Below are 14,886 nucleotides of genomic sequence, written 5' to 3' on the forward strand. Positions count from 1 at the left end.
CCCCCCATTCCCATTCCCCCCCAATCTGCCCCCCCCCCATCCCATCCCATCCCCCCCCCCCCGCCCCCCCGTTGCCCCCCCCCGTACCGGGGCCGCCCCCCCCCCCGTCGCAGGGCGGCTCTTGGCAGGAGACGCAGTGGAGCTGCTGCTGTTTGTCCTGCAGGAGGATGGTCTGGGGGGGGCGGGGGGGGGTCAGCGCCCCCATCCCTCTGCCCCACTGCAGCCCCCACCCCCGTTCCCAACCCCCATTCCCCCCCCCCCCATTCCATCCCAGTCCCGTCCCCCCATCCGCCCATTACCCCTCTGTCCCCCCTGTCCCCCCCCAATCCCCCTCATTCCCCCCCCCCTTCCTCTCCATCGCCCCCTCCCCCCCATCCCCCCCCTTCCCCCCAATACCCCCCACCCCCCTTCCCGCCCCCCCCAATCCCCCTTTCCCCCCCCTCCCCCCTTCCTCCCCTATTCCCCCTCTCCCCATCCCCCCCCCCCAATACCCCCACCCCCCTTCCCGCCCCCCCCAATCCCCCTTTCCCCCCCCCTCCCCCCCCTTCCTCCCCATTCCCCCCTCCCTCCCATCACCCCTCCCCCCAATCCCAGTTCCCCCCCCCCCCCCCCCCGCCCCCCCGCGCCCCCCCGCCTCGCACCCCGCAGCGGGGGCAGCACCGCCCCAACATGCGGTACCCCCTCAGCAGCAGTTCCCCCATGGCCGCGCTGAGCCGCTCCTGCCGCCCCCGCCGCGCCGCCGCCTCCGCGCCTGGGGGGGACCGGGCGGTTACCGGGGGAGGGACCGACTCCGGGGGGGGGGCACCGGAGAGAGGGAACGGGGCCCGGGGGGGGGGTCACCGGGGTGAGGAATGGGGTCCGGGAGGGCGAGAACGAGGCCCGGGGGGGTCACCGGAGCGGGGGAACGGGGCCGGGGGGGGGAATGGGGTCCGGAGGGGTCACCGAAGAGGGGGAACGGGGCCCGGGGGGGGTCACCGGGGGGAGCAATGAGGCCCCCGGGGGGGAGGAATGGGGTCCGGGGGGGGGATGGGGCCCGGAGGGGCGGTTACTGGGGGGAGGGGCACTGGGGGCCCCGGGGGGGCACCGGTAACGGGGGGTCGGAGGGGGGTCACGGGGGGGGGGGGGGGGTGGGTGTATCTCACCCGCGCCGCCGCCGCCGCCCGCAGCCGCGTTCAGCGCCATGGTCGTTGCGCCGACTGCGTCGCGCCGGACGTGACGTCAGAGCGTGGGGGCGGGCGGGTATTTTCAGTCCCCGGATGGAAACAACGGTCCGGGCGGAAACAAAGAGGAGGGAAAAATGGTTCCGGGTCGAAAAAGGGTCCGCCGACCCCTTAACCCCCTCAAAATGGGGCCGCGTCTCCCACCCCATTACACCCCCTCCCCCATTGTCCCCCCCTCCTTTGTCCGTCCCCCCCTCCCCTTTGTCCCCAAGAATTAGGGGGTGGTGGCAGTGTCGCAAGATGGAAGACACCCCGCCCAAAAAAATACAGCACAAAGACACAAAAATCGGTGAAAACCTTTATTTTGCTGGAAAATCTGGGGAGGGGTGGATCGGGAGGACCCTGGGGGGGGGGGGGAGGCATGTCGGGTTTGGGGGGTCCCAATCCTCGGGGGGGGGGGCAGCAAAGCCCCAAAGTGTGTGTGGGGGGGGTTGGGGGGCAGTGGGGGGAGAGCTCCGTACAAAAAAATTGGGGGGTGGGAGGGGGCGCAGGCGGCGGGGGAGGGGCTCCGTCCGAGGCCGCCGGACCTGGAAAAGAGCAGAGAGGTGAGAGGAGGAGGAGGAGGAGGAGGAGGAGGAGGGGGGGAGACACAAAGAGGGACAGAGGGGGACGCGGCGGCGACGGCTCCGGTGAAGGGGGTGTAGTGGAGAGGGAGGAGGGGGGGGTGGTCCGCGTGTCGTCCCCCATCACCACCCCCCAAATCCGCGGCGGCGGTGCCGGTGCCGGGGGAGGGAGCGCGGCGGCGACAGCGACGGTGACGGCGGCGACCCGGGGTGCGTCTGACCTGACATGGCGGCGTCCCCGGGGTGAGGGGGGGCTGCGGCGCGTCCCCGGTGCTCCGCGGCGGCGGTGGCGGCGGCGGTGCGGCCTCCTGCCGGGGGGAAGCCCCCGTTAGCCGGCGGTACCGGTGTCCCCCGAGCGTGTGTGTCCCCCCCCTTCAAACCGGCGACCGCCGCTCGCCCCGCGGCACCGGCCGGGAGCCGAGCTCCACCGTCGGCGACGCCGGCTTCCGTCGCGGCGTGGGCGCTCACCTCCGGCTCAAAAGGCAGAGTACCGCGCTCGCTCCCCGTAGGGATCCCGCTCGAACCGCTGCATGTCGTAGAGGGAGGCGCGGGCCACCGAGGAGACCGGCGACAGTTGCCCACGCTCGTACGTGTAGGCCTCTCCGACGGTGGTGGCCGCGGCGGCCGTGCGGCGCAGGGGGCTTCTATCCCGGGTGTAATAGGTGGAGGAGGCGGCCGCCGCGGCGGCGGTGGCGGCGGCGGCGACGGCGGCCGCCGCGCCCGGGGTCGGCAGCAGAGCTCTATCGTACGCGTCTAGGGTGGTGGGGATGCGACTGGCCATGGCTGTGGTGGCGGCCATGGCCGAGGACTGGACCTGGGAGTACTGGGCGTACTGGGAGTACTGGGCCATGGTCTGCTCCGCGTAGGCGTCGTACGCAGAGGCCGTGGCGTAGGAGCGGACGCGGTAGCGCTTGTAGTAGTCGGCCATCCCGCCGTAGGCCTCATCGTAATACACCGTCTCCCCATAGCCCGCGGTGTAGGGAGTGCGCACGGCTCCGTACTGCTCGTTATAGGCCTCGGCAAAGTCCGCCACTTGCCCCGGGCGATCTACCGGGCACTCTTTAGACCAGTGCCCTTCCTTCCCGCAGCGGTAGCAGCCGCTCTTGTCTCCCATCCCGGGCGCCGTCCGCAGCCGGCTGGTGGACAACTGCACGCGCATCCGCTTGCCTTGAGGAGAGAGACGCGAGAGGGGAAGACGCTGAGGTTAAACGGCGGCACACGGCGCCGGCGCCTCTTCCCCGGGCTCCCCGACCGGGGAGGGAACCCAACCGCCTCCGCCTGTGCCGGGGAGACCCCGCGCCCCACGGAAATAGGGGGGGGTTCGCCGTGGTTTCGGCCAGCACCGCGAGCCAGAGCGGCAGAAGAGCCGCCCCGGCGTCACCGGCGCACAAGAAGCAGCGACACAACACCACGCTCCATTTTTGGAGCTGCAGCTCCATTTTTCCTTTTATCGCCCTCTTTCCCACCTCCCAGCTTCGCGGCCCGCCGGCGGCACACACCGGAGCAGGGACACCCCGCGGCTCCCCGAAGCACCACGGCCCCAGGGGCGAAGCTGGCGCCAAACCTGCCGTTTCCGGGACAAAACTCTCTTTTCCCTACGAAAAACAGTGCTGCGGAGCCGCTCTCGGCTCCGAGACAAAGCCACCGACCCCGGGGACGCCTCTGCCCGCAGAAAAGCCAGACACGAGACGCAGCACGGTGCTGCCGGCAGCGCTTCGGGCGCCGGCAGCGAGACGTGGCTCTCCCCAAAGCCACGTGCCTCCCCAGAGCACCAAGAAGGGGGTAAAAAGGGCACCGCACGCCCCCGGCACCGCAGAGCGTGGCGGCGGTTGTGGCTACGCCGGTGGCCCCTTCACGGCATCAGCCACCGCACGCGAGGTCTGGCGCCGGGTGAGGCTCCCGGTGAGCGACGGCGGCGCGGATCTGACCCCGCAGCGGTGGAAAACCCTCCCGGTGCCGCAGCGCCGGAGCAGGAGCTCCCCCCGCGCACCGGGACGGCCCCGCACCCTCCTCTCCTACCTGACCTGCTTCCTCCGGGCCCGGCCCGGCGCTACCTATCCCGCCCAGGGCCGCGTCCCCGGCGCGTCACCTTGGAACTCGGTGTTGTCCAGCCCGCGGATGGCCTCCACCGCGTCCTCCGCCCGCTCCATGTGAACGAAGGCGTAATCCTTCACGATGTCGCATTCGATGACGGGGCCGTACTCCTCGAATTTGGCCCGCAGCTCCAGGTTGGTGCACGCCGGGCTGATGTTGCCCACGTGCAGTTTGGTGGAAGCTTTGCTCTTGTTCTTGCTGGCCTCCACGTTGATGCAGACGCCGTGCAGTTTGTGGTGGTGAAGGTTGCGGATGGCGTCTTCCGCTGCCGTTTTGTCCTCGATGTGAACGAAACCGTAATTCTTGATGATGTCGCACTCCAGCACCTTCCCGTACTGCTCGAAGAGGGAGCGGATCTCCTGCTCCGTCGCCTCCCGCGGCAGGTTCCCGATGAACAGCTTCACCATCTCGCCCAGCCTGCCGCGGGGAGGGCCACGGTGTCTCAGCCGAGACCCCCCCAAACACCATCCCTGGCTTCACAGCGAGGGGCCGGAGAGCTCCCCCCCCCTCCCCGGGACAGCACCGCTTCTCCTGCCCGGGAAAGGCCCGGGGAAGCCGCCCCCCACCCTCCAGGGACTCTCCAGTAGGCGGTAGCGGGGCTGGGGCGGGTGGGAGCCACCGCAGCGCCCGGGAACGCGGTGGGGGACACGGGGTGAGGGGGGGACACACGGCTTGCCCCCCCCGAGGCTGGGACCTTCCCCCCCGGGCCCTGGGTCCTCTCAGAGGGACCAAGAGACCCTTCACCGCCCCCCTCCCCCCCGGACCCAAGCGGAGCCCCGGGCCCGGGCCGGTTCCCCCCCCACGCCCTAGGCACCCCCACCCCGGTCTTTGAGCTCCCCCGAGGCCGCAGTGCCCCGCTCCCGGAGGCCCTCCAGGCCCAGACCCGCTCTTGGGCCCCGGCCCAGACCCGGTGTCCGCAGAGCCGGTCTTGGCGCACCCGGAGGGCCACAGAGCCCCAGGCCCGGACGCCCCCTAGGCCCCGGTCCGGTCCCAGAGCCCCCACAGGCCTCAGGGCCCCGGTCCTCCCCCCACCAGGCCCAGGGCCGCTGTCGGTGTCCTGCCCAGACCCGGAGTCCCCTCCAGACCCAGGCGCCGATCCCGGCCGCCCTCCGGGCCCCGATCCGGGCCCAGTTCCCCCCCCCCGGCCCCGGCCCGGTCGCTCTCACCGCGGCGCCGCGCTCCCTCTCGCCGGGACGGTGACGGCGACAAAATGGCGGCGGCGGCGGCTCCACCCCCGCGGCGCCCCCTTCCCGCGGCGCCCCGCCCACCGCCCCCGCCGATTGGCCGAGGCCGGCGGAACGACGCCACACGATTGGCCGAGCCGCCGAGGGGCACCGCCTATTCCCGCGCCGGAAGACGTCAGCGACGGAGCGCGCCCGCTCGCCGGGCGGCCAATCGCGTGTCGCGGCGCGCCGGAGGTGAGAGGGCGGGGCTGGAGCGGGGAGGAGGGAATTTCCGGGCACGTGATAACGCCGGCGGCCAATCGGGGCGGGAAGGAGGGGCGTGGCCTGGCGGCGCCGCGGAGACCGGCGGGGTCGGAGCGGCGGGAGCGGCGGAGCGGGGTCGGCCGGGCCGAGGAGGGGGGGGGGGCCGGGGCCGAGACCGGTGCGCGATCGGGGCCGGGACAGAGCGGTCGGGTCGCCCCCACCGGCACCGGTACCCACCGGCCTCACCGAGACGCCCCGCCCTCACCGGGGCCTCGCCGGGACCGCCCCCCCGGACTAGCCACGCCCCTTCTCGCTTCGTATCCCCGCCCCTCTGCCCCAGGGCCCCGCCCTACCTCTGGAGCCCCGCCCCTTGCCCCTAGAGCCCCGCCCCTCTGCCTTTGGGCCCTGTCCTCCTCTCGAGAGCACTGCCCCCGCCCTACAGCCCCGCCCCTTCGACGTAGCCCCGCCCCATCATTGTAGCCCCGCCCCTCTCCCCATGGGCTTTGCCTTTCTCCCTTGAGCCCCGCCCCTACCCTGGGGCCCCACCCCTCTCCCTAGAGCCCCGCCCCTAGTCCAAGCCCCGCCCTCCCCTTAGAGAGGCCCCTCCAACTTTAGCCCCGCCCTTCCCATCTTAGCCCCGCCCCTCACATCTTAGCCACGCCCTTCTCATCTTAGCACCGCCCTTCCTGGCTCTGTCCCGCCCCTCCCGGCTCAGTCCCACCCACCTCACCTTAGCCCCGCCCCTTCTTGGACAGAACCCGTCTGTGCACAGCCCGCCCCGCCTCTCTAAGCCCCGCCTCTCCCGCTTTAGCCCCGCCCCTCCCGCTTTAGCCCCGCCCCCGGGCCATGTCGGACTCGGTGCTGCTGCTGCGGCGGGTGCGGGAGCGCAGCGGAGAGGCAGCGCTGGCGGCGGCGGCGGCGGCGTCCGGGGGGACCGGTGGTGCCGGTGGGGGTGTTCCCAGCGGGGGCCCATCCCCCCGCCGCAAACGGGGCCGCCGGCGCCGCTTCTACCCCGAGCACCGGGTGTACCGGGCGCGCTGCTCCTTCCTGGACCTGAGCGAAGAGCAGGTGCTGCGGCGTTACCGGCTGGATAAAGCCGCCATCGCCGGGTTGTGCCGCGAATTGGGCGCCGACCTGGAGAGCCTGACGGGCCGTAGCCACGCTCTGCCGGTGGCCGTGAAGGTCACCTCCGCCCTCACCTTTTTGGCCTCCGGTTCTTTCCAAACGGCCACGCGCGACACCACCGGCATCAGCCAGTCGGCCATGTCCAACTGCCTGGCGCAGTTCTTGGAGGCTTTGCAGCGGCGAGCGGCGCGGTACATCGCCTTCCCGCCTCCCGGTAACGCCGGAGCGGTGGCCGGCGCCTTCCCCGGCGTGTTGGGTTTGGTGGGGGGGATGCACGTGGCGTTGAGGGCTCCGTCGGAAAACGAACCGGCGTACCGCAACGCCGGCAATTACCACTCCATGAACATGCAGGTGGTGTGCGACGCCGCCGGCGCCATCACCAACGTGGTGGCCAAATTCCCCGGTTCTTGCCCCAACGCCGCCGTTCTGGAGAATTCGGCGCTGGCCCAGCTGCTGGAGGGGGCTCGGCCCGACGGCGCCTGGCTGCTGGGTGAGGCGGGGGGCCATGGGGGGGGGGCGGGGAGGCGGGAAGGGGGTCCCAGGGGCTGGTCTGGGGGTGGCTTGGGGGTCTGGGGGTGACTTGGGGGTCTGGGGGTGGCCCTGGAGGTCTGGGGGGTGACCCTGTGGGTCTGGGGGTGACTTGGGGGTCTGGGGGTGGCCCTGGAGGTCTGGGGGGTGACCTGGAGGTCTCAGAGGTGGCCTGGGGGTGACCCTGTGGGTCTGGGGGTGACCTGGGGGTCTGGGGGGTGACCTGGGGGTCTGGGGGTGACTTGGGGGTCTGGGGGTGACCCTGGGGGTGACTCTGTGGGTCTCAGGGGTGACGTGGGTGTCTGAGGGTGACCTGGGGGTCTGGGGGTGACCCTGTAGGTCTGGGGAGTAACCTGTGGGTCTGGGGGTCATCCCAGGGGTCTGGGGGATCCCTGTGGGTCTGGGGGTCATCCCAGGGGTCTGGAAGTGATCTGTGGGTCTGGGAGTGACCCTGTGGGTCTGGGGGGTCCCTGTGGGTCTGGGGGTGACCCCAGGCATCTGGGGGGTCCCTGTGTATCTGGGGGGTCCTTGTGGGTCTGGGGGTCATCTGGGGGAGCCCTGCGTGTCTGGGGGGGTCCCTGTGGGTCTGGAGGTGACCTGTGGGTCTGGGGGGTCCCTGTGGGCGTGGGGGTGACCCTGCGGATCTGGGGGGATCCCTGTGTGTCTGGGGGGGTTCCTCCTCCCCTCTGAGCCCCCCCCCCCCCCCCGCAGGTGACCGCAGTTACCCGCTGAAGCCGTGGCTGATGACGCCCATCGCGGCGCCGCGGGGGCCGGCGGAGGAGCGCTACAACGCGCTGCACCACCAGGCCCTGGCCGTGCTGCGCCGCACGCTCGCCCTGCTGCGCCTGCGCTTCCGCTGCCTGGACAAAGCCCGGGGGTCGCTGCAATACGCCCCCCAAAAAGTCTGTCAGATTTTTTTAGCCTGTTGCATCCTCCACAACATCGCCCTGCGCCGCCGCATGCCCCTGGACCTGCCCGAGGGGGTGTCCCCCCCCGAAATGGAGCCCGACCCCCCGCCGCCGCCGGCGCCCCCCGGGCAGAGCTGCAGCGAGGGACGCGCCGTGCGGGCGCGCATCGTCCAGCAGGTCAGGGACGGCCTGGGCTGAGACCCCCCCCTAATCTGGGGGGGCTCTGTCCCTCCTGGGGGGCTCTGTCCCTCTTACTGGGGGGCTCTGTCCCTCTTGGGGGGCTCTGTCCTTTTTCAAGGGGGCTCTGTCTCTCTTGGGGGGGCTCTGTCCCTCTTATTGGGGCGCTTTATCCCTCTTGGGGGGCTCTGTCCCTCTTACTGGGGGGCTCTGTCTCTCGGGGGGGGCTCTGTCCCTCTTGGGAGGCTCTGTCCCTCTTATTGGGGGGCTCTGTCCCTCTTGTGGGGGGCTCTGTCCCTCCTGGGGGGGCTCTGTCCCTCCTGGGGGGGCCTCCATCCCTCTGGGGTGGGCACCTGACACCCCCCACCCCCATCTTTGTGTCAGCCACCGGTGTTGGGGGACGCGGGTGGGGGACAGCCCCCATGGGGGGGGGTGTCCCCTTGTCCCCTGTGGGGAGGGGGCTCCCCATTCCCTACAAGACGGGGGGGTCCCTGCCCCCAAAAAGGACAAAACATATGGGGGGAGGTCCCTTCCTGCCCCACCCCCACCCCCGGGGCTGCCGCATCCCCCGTTTCGGTGCCCCCCCCATGTCCACGCTCGTTTCGGGGTGAATAAATGTATTTTTTCAGCAGCGGTGCCTGGGCGGGGCTGGGGGGGGGCACCCCCCGACGCTGCGCTGCCGCGTTTTATTGTCACCGCGGTGTTTCGGCACACGCAAACCCCCCTCCGACGGCTCCGCCGGTGCCGGTGCCGACTCCCGGCGCAACCACGGGGCTCCTACCGCCTCCTCCCCGTCGCGGTGGAAAATGGCGCTGAGGAAATCGGAGCCGGTGGCCGCCACAAAGGAGAGGTAGTCATCGAAGAGGCCAACGGTTTGCCGCCGGCCGTGCCCACGGCCATCCCCGCGCCGCAGCGGCTCACTGGCGTTTTGGGGTCCGGCAGGGAGAAGATCCGCCACGGCGGCGGCCGGTTCAACCAAGGGCTCGCGGTGGAACCGCAGCCGTTCGGCGGGGAAGGTCCTGCCCAACTCCCGGTAAAGCTCCCGGTAAAGCTCCCGCACGCCCAAAGGATCCGGCGCGGTGTCCCCTCCGGCGTCGCGGCACAGCGGCGGGTGTGGCCGAAGCGTCACCTCCTCGGCCAAGACGTGGTTCGGCGATGCCCACGGCGCGGCCGCACGTGGGGCGGGGAGCCGGGGCGGCGTTGGGGCGCACTGCCGCGGCGTTACCGGCAGCCGCAGGGCCTGTGTGCGGCGGGTGAGCGATGCCAAGAGCGGCGGCAGCCTCCGGTTGTCCTCCCCAGCCGCTCGCCGCGTCAGCCACCGCAGATCTGCCGTCACGGCGAGGGCGTCCGGTGGGATTTCGGGGGCCGGCGGTTCCCCGGGGGGCAGCGGCGTCACCGGGGAGAGGCGCCGGGGGGGCAGCGGGACCCCCAGTCCCTCCGGCAGGGAGCGGGTTCGGCGCAGCCCAGCGGTGCCGGTGCGGCTCTCGGTGGTGGGCTGCTCTGGGCGGGGGGTGTCGGGCGCTCCGGGGGTCCCTGGGCTGGGGGTGGAGGTAGGGGGCTGCAGATCAGCCCCCCCCAAATCCCCCTGGGGGCCTCCAAATGCCCCTGAGCCCCTCCCGGGGCTGCCAAACACCCCTGAGGACCACCAACCCCCCCACTTCACCCCCTCCCCCCCCCGAGCGCCCCAAACCCACCTGGGGACCTCCAAACCTCCCACTCTGCCCCCCCTGAAACCCCCAAAATCTCCTGGGGACTCCCAAACCCCTCACTCTGCCCCCTCCCCAAACCCCCTGGAGGCATCAGGGGACCCCCAAACCCCCCACTTCACCCCTCTGGGCCCTGCCTGACCCCCCCCCCGGGGATCCCCAACCCCCCGGGGGACCTCCAAAAGCCCAAATCCTCCCTCCAGACCTCCCGTGACACCCCCAGAACCTCCCTGGGGACCCCAAACCTCCCCTGGGGACCCCAAACTCCCCCTGGGGACCCCTAAACCTCTCCTGGGGACCCCTGAGCCCCCTCCACGGCCGCCAACCCCCCTGGGGACCCCTAAAATCCCCCTGGGGACCCCCAAAAGCCCCAATTTCCCCCTCCAGGCCCCACCTGACACCCCCAGAACCCCCCTGGGGACCCCCAAACCTCTTCTGGGGACCCCTGAGCCCCCTCCACGGCCCCCAACCCCCCCTGGGGACCCCCAAAGCCCCCACTACCGCCCCGCGGGACGCTGCGGCCTACCGCGCTGTTGCCATGGCGACGGCACGCCGGAAGTGGCTCTACCGCCAAATCCCTCCCCCTCCTTTCCCCACCCCCCTCGCGGCACTTCCGCTTCCGGTCCGTCGCCAGGTGACCCCCCCCCGGGCCGCCCCGGTGCCTCCGCGGGTGGTTCCGGGGGTCGGAGTCCGCGGTCATGGCGGCGCCGGGGCCCACCGGGAGCAGCTGCCGGGTCAGGGCCCCGCGGCGGGGGGGGGCTCGGGCCGCCGGGGGGGGTGGGGGGGAGCAGGGCCCCGGTGACGGGAGTTTTGGGGGTGCAGGGCCCCGGTCACGTGACTTTTGGGGGTGCAGGGACCGTTATGTGGGCGTTTTGGGGGTGCAGGGTGCCGTGCGTGGGTGTTTGGGGGTTTAGGCCCCCTTGGATGGGAGTTTTGGGGGCGCAGAGGCACTTATACGGGCGTTTTGGGGGCGCAGGGCCCCCTTCACAGGAGCTTTTGGGGGTGCAGGGCCCCTTGCAAGGGAGTTTTGGGGGGCAGTGACCTTTATGTGGGTGTTTTGGGGGTGCAGACCCCCTGTCACGGCAGTTTTGGGGGTGCAGAGCCCTTTCTAAGGGAGTTTTGGGGGTGCAGGGTCCGGGTTAAAGGATTTTTGGGGGTGCAGACCCCCTTGTAAGGGAGTTTTTGGGGTGCAGGATCCGGGTTAAAGGATTTTTGGGGGTGCAGACCCCCTTTCTAAGGGAGTTTTTGGGGTGCAGGATCCGGGTTAAAGGATTTTTGGGGGTGCAGACCCCCTTGTAAGGGAGTTTTGGGGGTGCAGGGTCCGGGTTAAAGGATTTTTGGGGGTGCAGACCCCCTTGTAAGGGAGTTTTTGGGGTGCAGGATCCGGGTTAAAGGATTTTTGGGGGTGCAGACCCCCTTGTAAGGGAGTTTTGGGGGTGCAGGGTCCGGGTTAAAGGATTTTTGGGGGTGCAGACCCCCTTGTAAGGGAGTTTTGGGGGTGCAGGATCCGGGTTAAAGGAATTTTGGGGGTGCAGACCCTCTTGTAAGGGAGTTTTGGGGGTGCAGAATCCGGGTTAAAGGAATTTTGGGGGTGCAGACCCTCTTGTAAGGGAGTTTTGGGGGTGCAGGGTCCGGTTTAAAGGAGTTTTTGGGGTGCAGAGCCCCAGCCCCGAGCCTTGGGGGTGCAGGGCGGGGGCGGGGGGGTGTTTTTGGGGTGCAGGACCCCCACTTTTGGGGGTGCTGACCCCCCCATCCCCCTCTCCCCCCCCCGACAGCTGGAGTTCGCCGTGCAGATGCGGTGCCAGAGCTGCGCGGAGGCCGTGCGGAGGGCGCTGGAGGGAGCCCCAGGTGAGCCCCGCGTCCCCCCCAAAACCCGCGGGACCCCCTTTTTTAGATTTGGGGGACACCCCATTCCACCCCCCCCAAGATTTGGGGACCCCTCCGGTCCCCCCCTGTGCCCCCCACCCCGCAGGCGTGCGGCTGCTGGAGCTGCGGTGAGCCCCGCGTCCCCCCCAAAACCCGCGGGACCCCCTTTTTTAGATTTGGGGGACACCCCATTCCACCCCCCCAAGATTTGGGGACCCCTCCGGTCCCCCCCTGTGCCCCCCACCCCGCAGGCGTGCGGCTGCTGGAGCTGCGGTGAGCCCCGCGTCCCCCCCAAAACCCGCGGGACCCCCTTTTTTAGATTTGGGGGACACCCCATTCCACCCCCCCAAGATTTGGGGACCCCTCCGGTCCCCCCCTGTGCCCCCCACCCCGCAGGCGTGCGGCTGCTGGAGCTGCGGTGAGCCCCGCGTCCCCCCCAAAACCCGCGGGACCCCCTTTTTTAGATTTGGGGGACACCCCATTCCACCCCCCCAAGATTTGGGGACCCCTCCGGTCACCCCCTGTGCCCCCCACCCCGCAGGCGTGCGGCTGCTGGAGCTGCGGCTGGAGGAGCAGTCGGTGCTGGTGGAGACGACGGCGGCGGCCGAGGGGGTGCGGGAGCTGCTGGAGAAATCGGGGTGTCGGGCGGTGCTGAAGGGGATGGGGGGCTCCGGTGAGGGTGAGTGGGGTTTGGGGTGCCGGGGTTGGGGGTGGGGGGAATTTGGGGTGTGTGGAGGGGGATTCGGGCTGTCGGAGGGGGGATTTGGGGTGTCAGGAGGTGAATTTGGGGTGTCGGAGGGTGTATTTGGGGTGTCGGAGGGTGTATTTGGGGTGTCGGGGGGGATTTGGGGTGTCGGAGGGGGGATTTGGGATGTCTGGAGGGGATTTGGGGTGTCTGTGGGGGGATTTGGGGTGTCTGAGGGGGGATTTGGGGTGTCTGTGGGGGGATTTGGGGTGTCTGGAGGGGATTTGGGGTGTCTGGGGGTGGATTTGGGGTGTCTGGGGGTGGATTTGGGGTGTCACGGGGGGATTTGGGGTGTCTGAGGGAGGATTTGGGGTGTCAGAGGGGGGATTTGGGATGTCTGGGGGGGATTTGGGATGTCTGGAGGGGATTTGGGGTGTCTGTGGGGGGATTTGGGATGTCTGGGGGGGATTTGGGGTGTCTGGGGGTGGATTTGGGGTGTCTGTGGGGGATTTGGAGCGGTGGGGGGGGATTTGGGGCAGCGGGGGTGCTGACGCGTGCCCCCCGCAGCGGGGGGGGTGGCGGCGGTGGCGGCGCTGGGGGGCCCCGGTGGGGTGCGGGGGCTGCTGCGGTTCCTGCAGGTTTCGCCCTCCCGCTGCCTCGTGGACGGGGCCATCGAGGGGCTCCCCCCGGGCCCCCACGGGCTCCACGTCCACGAATTCGGGGACCTCTCGCGCCCCTGTGACAGGTACCGCGAAGTTGGGGGGGGGGGCGGGACGACACACGGGGGGACACCCCCACGTTTGGGGGTCTCACCCCATATCCCCCCCCCCCCCATTCCTTTGCAGCTGCGGGGGCCACTTCAACCCCGACGGCGAGTGCCACGGGGGACCTCAGGACCAGCACCGGGTGAGCCAGCGGCCGCGCCGTGGGGCTGAGGGGGGGTTGGGGGGGTCCTGCCCCCCCCCCCGACCCCCCTGACGCCCCCCCCCCCCCGCAGCACGCCGGGGACCTGGGGAACGTGTGGGCCGACGGAGAGGGCAGAGCCGTGTTCCGCATGGAGGACGCGCGCCTGAAGGTGAGGCCTGGGGGGGTCCGGCTGCGCCCCACGGCGTGGGGGGGGGTCTGACCCCCATCCTATGGCTGGGGGGGCTCCTGGGTGCACCCCATGGCGTTGGGGGGGGGTCTGACCCCCATCCCACAGCTGTGGGGGGGCTCTGATGCTGACCCCATGGCCATAGGGGGGGTCCCGGCTGTGCCCCATGGCTGTGGGGGGCTCTGAACCCCATCCTATGGCTGGGGGGGGCTCCTGGCTGCACCCCATGGTGTTGGGGGGGGGTCTGACCCCCATCCCATGGCTGTAGGGGGGGCTCTGATCCTTACCCCACAGCTGGGGGGGGTCCTGGCTGCACCCCACGGCGTGGGGGGGGTCTGACCCCCATCCTATGGCTGGGGGGGGCTCCTGGCTGCACCCCATGGTGTTGGGGGGGGGTCTGACCCCCATCCCACAGCTGTGGGGGGGCTCTGATGCTGACCCCATGACCATGGGGGGGGTCCCAGCTGTGCCCCATGGCTGTGGGGGGCTCTGACCCCCATCCTATGGCTGGGGGGGCTCCTGGGTGCACCCCATGGCATTGTGGGGGGGCTCTGACCCCCATCCCATGGCTATAGGGGGGGGCTCTGATCCTCACCCCACAGCTGGGGGGGGTCCTGGCTGCACTCCATGGCGTTGGGGGGCTCTGACCCTCACCCCATGGCCGTGTGGGGGGGGTCTGACCCCCATCCTATGGCTGGGGGGGGCTCCTGGGTGCACCCCATGGCATTGGGGGGGGGACTGACCTCCATCCCATGGCTGTGGGGGGGTCTGACCCCCATCCCACGGCTGGGGGGGGGCTCTGACCCTCACCCCATGGCCGTGGGGGGGTCCCGGCTGCGCCCCATGGCTGTGGGGGGCTCTGACCCCCCTCCAACCCCATTGCCCCCCCCGCCCCCCCCCGGCAGGTCCAGGACATCATCGGGCGCTCGGTGGTGGTGGCGGCGGGTGAGGACGACCTGGGCCGGGGCTCCCACCCGCTCTCCCGCGTCACCGGGAACTCGGGGCCGGGGTGAGTGATGGGGGGAGCACCGGGGGGGGTTGGGGGGGGTCAGACCCCCCCTCACCCCCCATGTCCCCCCTTACCCCCCCCCCCCAGACTGGCCTGCGGCGTGGTGGCCCGCGCGGCCGGGCTCTTCCAGAACCCCAAGCGCATCTGCTCCTGCGACGGCGTGACCCTCTGGGAGGAGCGGGACCGAGCCACAGCGGCCACCGGCCCCACGGCGGCCACCAGCCCCATGGCGGCCACCGGCCCCACGGCGGCCCCGGCCCCCCACCTCTAGAAGCCGCCCCCGGGACGGCAATAAAGGATAACTCGCTCTGCGGCCTCCGCGCCTCTCAGGGGACCGCGATAGGGGGCGCGGTGCTCGGCGCTGCGCATCCCCCCGGGGCGGCAGCGGCCCCTTTAAGGGTGGGCGTGGCCAGCGGCGCCCCGGCAGTGAGGGGCGGGGGAGGGCGTGGCCAAATGGGCGGGGGGAGGCGGGCGGCGCGCAGGCG

General features: G+C 71.1%; 4 protein-coding genes across 6 annotated transcripts; 2 read left to right on the forward strand and 2 right to left on the reverse strand.

Annotated features, from left to right (window-relative positions):
* Positions 1-75: 75 nt before the first annotated feature.
* ZNRD2 (zinc ribbon domain containing 2) lies at positions 76-1,272 on the reverse strand (the record flags this gene model as incomplete). The annotated part of the gene is made up of 3 exons (XM_082499777.1): positions 1,143-1,272; positions 642-751; positions 76-172 (listed from the first exon to the last, which is right to left on the reverse strand). Coding segments are annotated over exons 1-3 (247 nt in total), but the record flags the coding sequence as incomplete, so codon positions are not given.
* Positions 1,273-1,725: 453 nt separating this feature from the next.
* LOC309682846 (RNA-binding protein 4B-like) lies at positions 1,726-5,071 on the reverse strand. 3 transcript variants are annotated; one of them, XR_014270162.1, is made up of 5 exons: positions 5,044-5,071; positions 3,873-4,294; positions 2,252-2,950; positions 2,005-2,091; positions 1,726-1,747 (listed from the first exon to the last, which is right to left on the reverse strand). XR_014270162.1 is itself a non-coding variant. In XM_082499775.1 (4 exons), the coding sequence occupies exons 2-3, from the start codon at positions 4,282-4,284 to the stop codon at positions 2,259-2,261; spliced, it is 1,104 nt and encodes a 367-aa protein (XP_082355901.1). In that variant the 5' UTR covers positions 4,285-4,294; positions 5,044-5,071; the 3' UTR covers positions 1,965-2,091; positions 2,252-2,258. The 3 variants fall into 3 exon arrangements, 2 of the variants coding, with proteins under 2 accessions (XP_082355901.1, XP_082355902.1); XM_082499775.1 differs by lacking the exon at positions 1,726-1,747 and having other exon boundaries at positions 1,965-2,091; XM_082499776.1 differs by lacking the exons at positions 1,726-1,747; positions 2,005-2,091 and having other exon boundaries at positions 2,935-2,950; positions 3,803-4,294.
* Positions 5,072-5,695: 624 nt separating this feature from the next.
* Positions 5,696-8,900, forward strand: LOC309682842 (putative nuclease HARBI1). Its single transcript, XM_082499770.1, has 3 exons — positions 5,696-6,919; positions 7,669-8,042; positions 8,675-8,900. Exons 1-3 carry the CDS (start codon positions 6,151-6,153, stop codon positions 8,894-8,896), a joined length of 1,365 nt encoding a protein of 454 aa, XP_082355896.1. The 5' UTR covers positions 5,696-6,150; the 3' UTR covers positions 8,897-8,900.
* Positions 8,901-10,298: 1,398 nt separating this feature from the next.
* On the forward strand, positions 10,299-14,709 carry CCS (copper chaperone for superoxide dismutase). Its single transcript, XM_082499771.1, has 8 exons — positions 10,299-10,482; positions 11,524-11,596; positions 12,156-12,293; positions 12,867-13,044; positions 13,145-13,205; positions 13,297-13,374; positions 14,298-14,401; positions 14,489-14,709. The coding sequence occupies exons 1-8, from the start codon at positions 10,447-10,449 to the stop codon at positions 14,670-14,672; spliced, it is 852 nt and encodes a 283-aa protein (XP_082355897.1). The 5' UTR covers positions 10,299-10,446; the 3' UTR covers positions 14,673-14,709.
* Positions 14,710-14,886: the final 177 nt, after the last annotated feature.

Source organism: Vanellus vanellus (assembly GCF_965231255.1).
Source record: "Vanellus vanellus genome assembly, contig: SUPER_33_unloc_1, whole genome shotgun sequence".
Classification (NCBI taxonomy): domain Eukaryota; kingdom Metazoa; phylum Chordata; class Aves; order Charadriiformes; family Charadriidae; genus Vanellus; species Vanellus vanellus.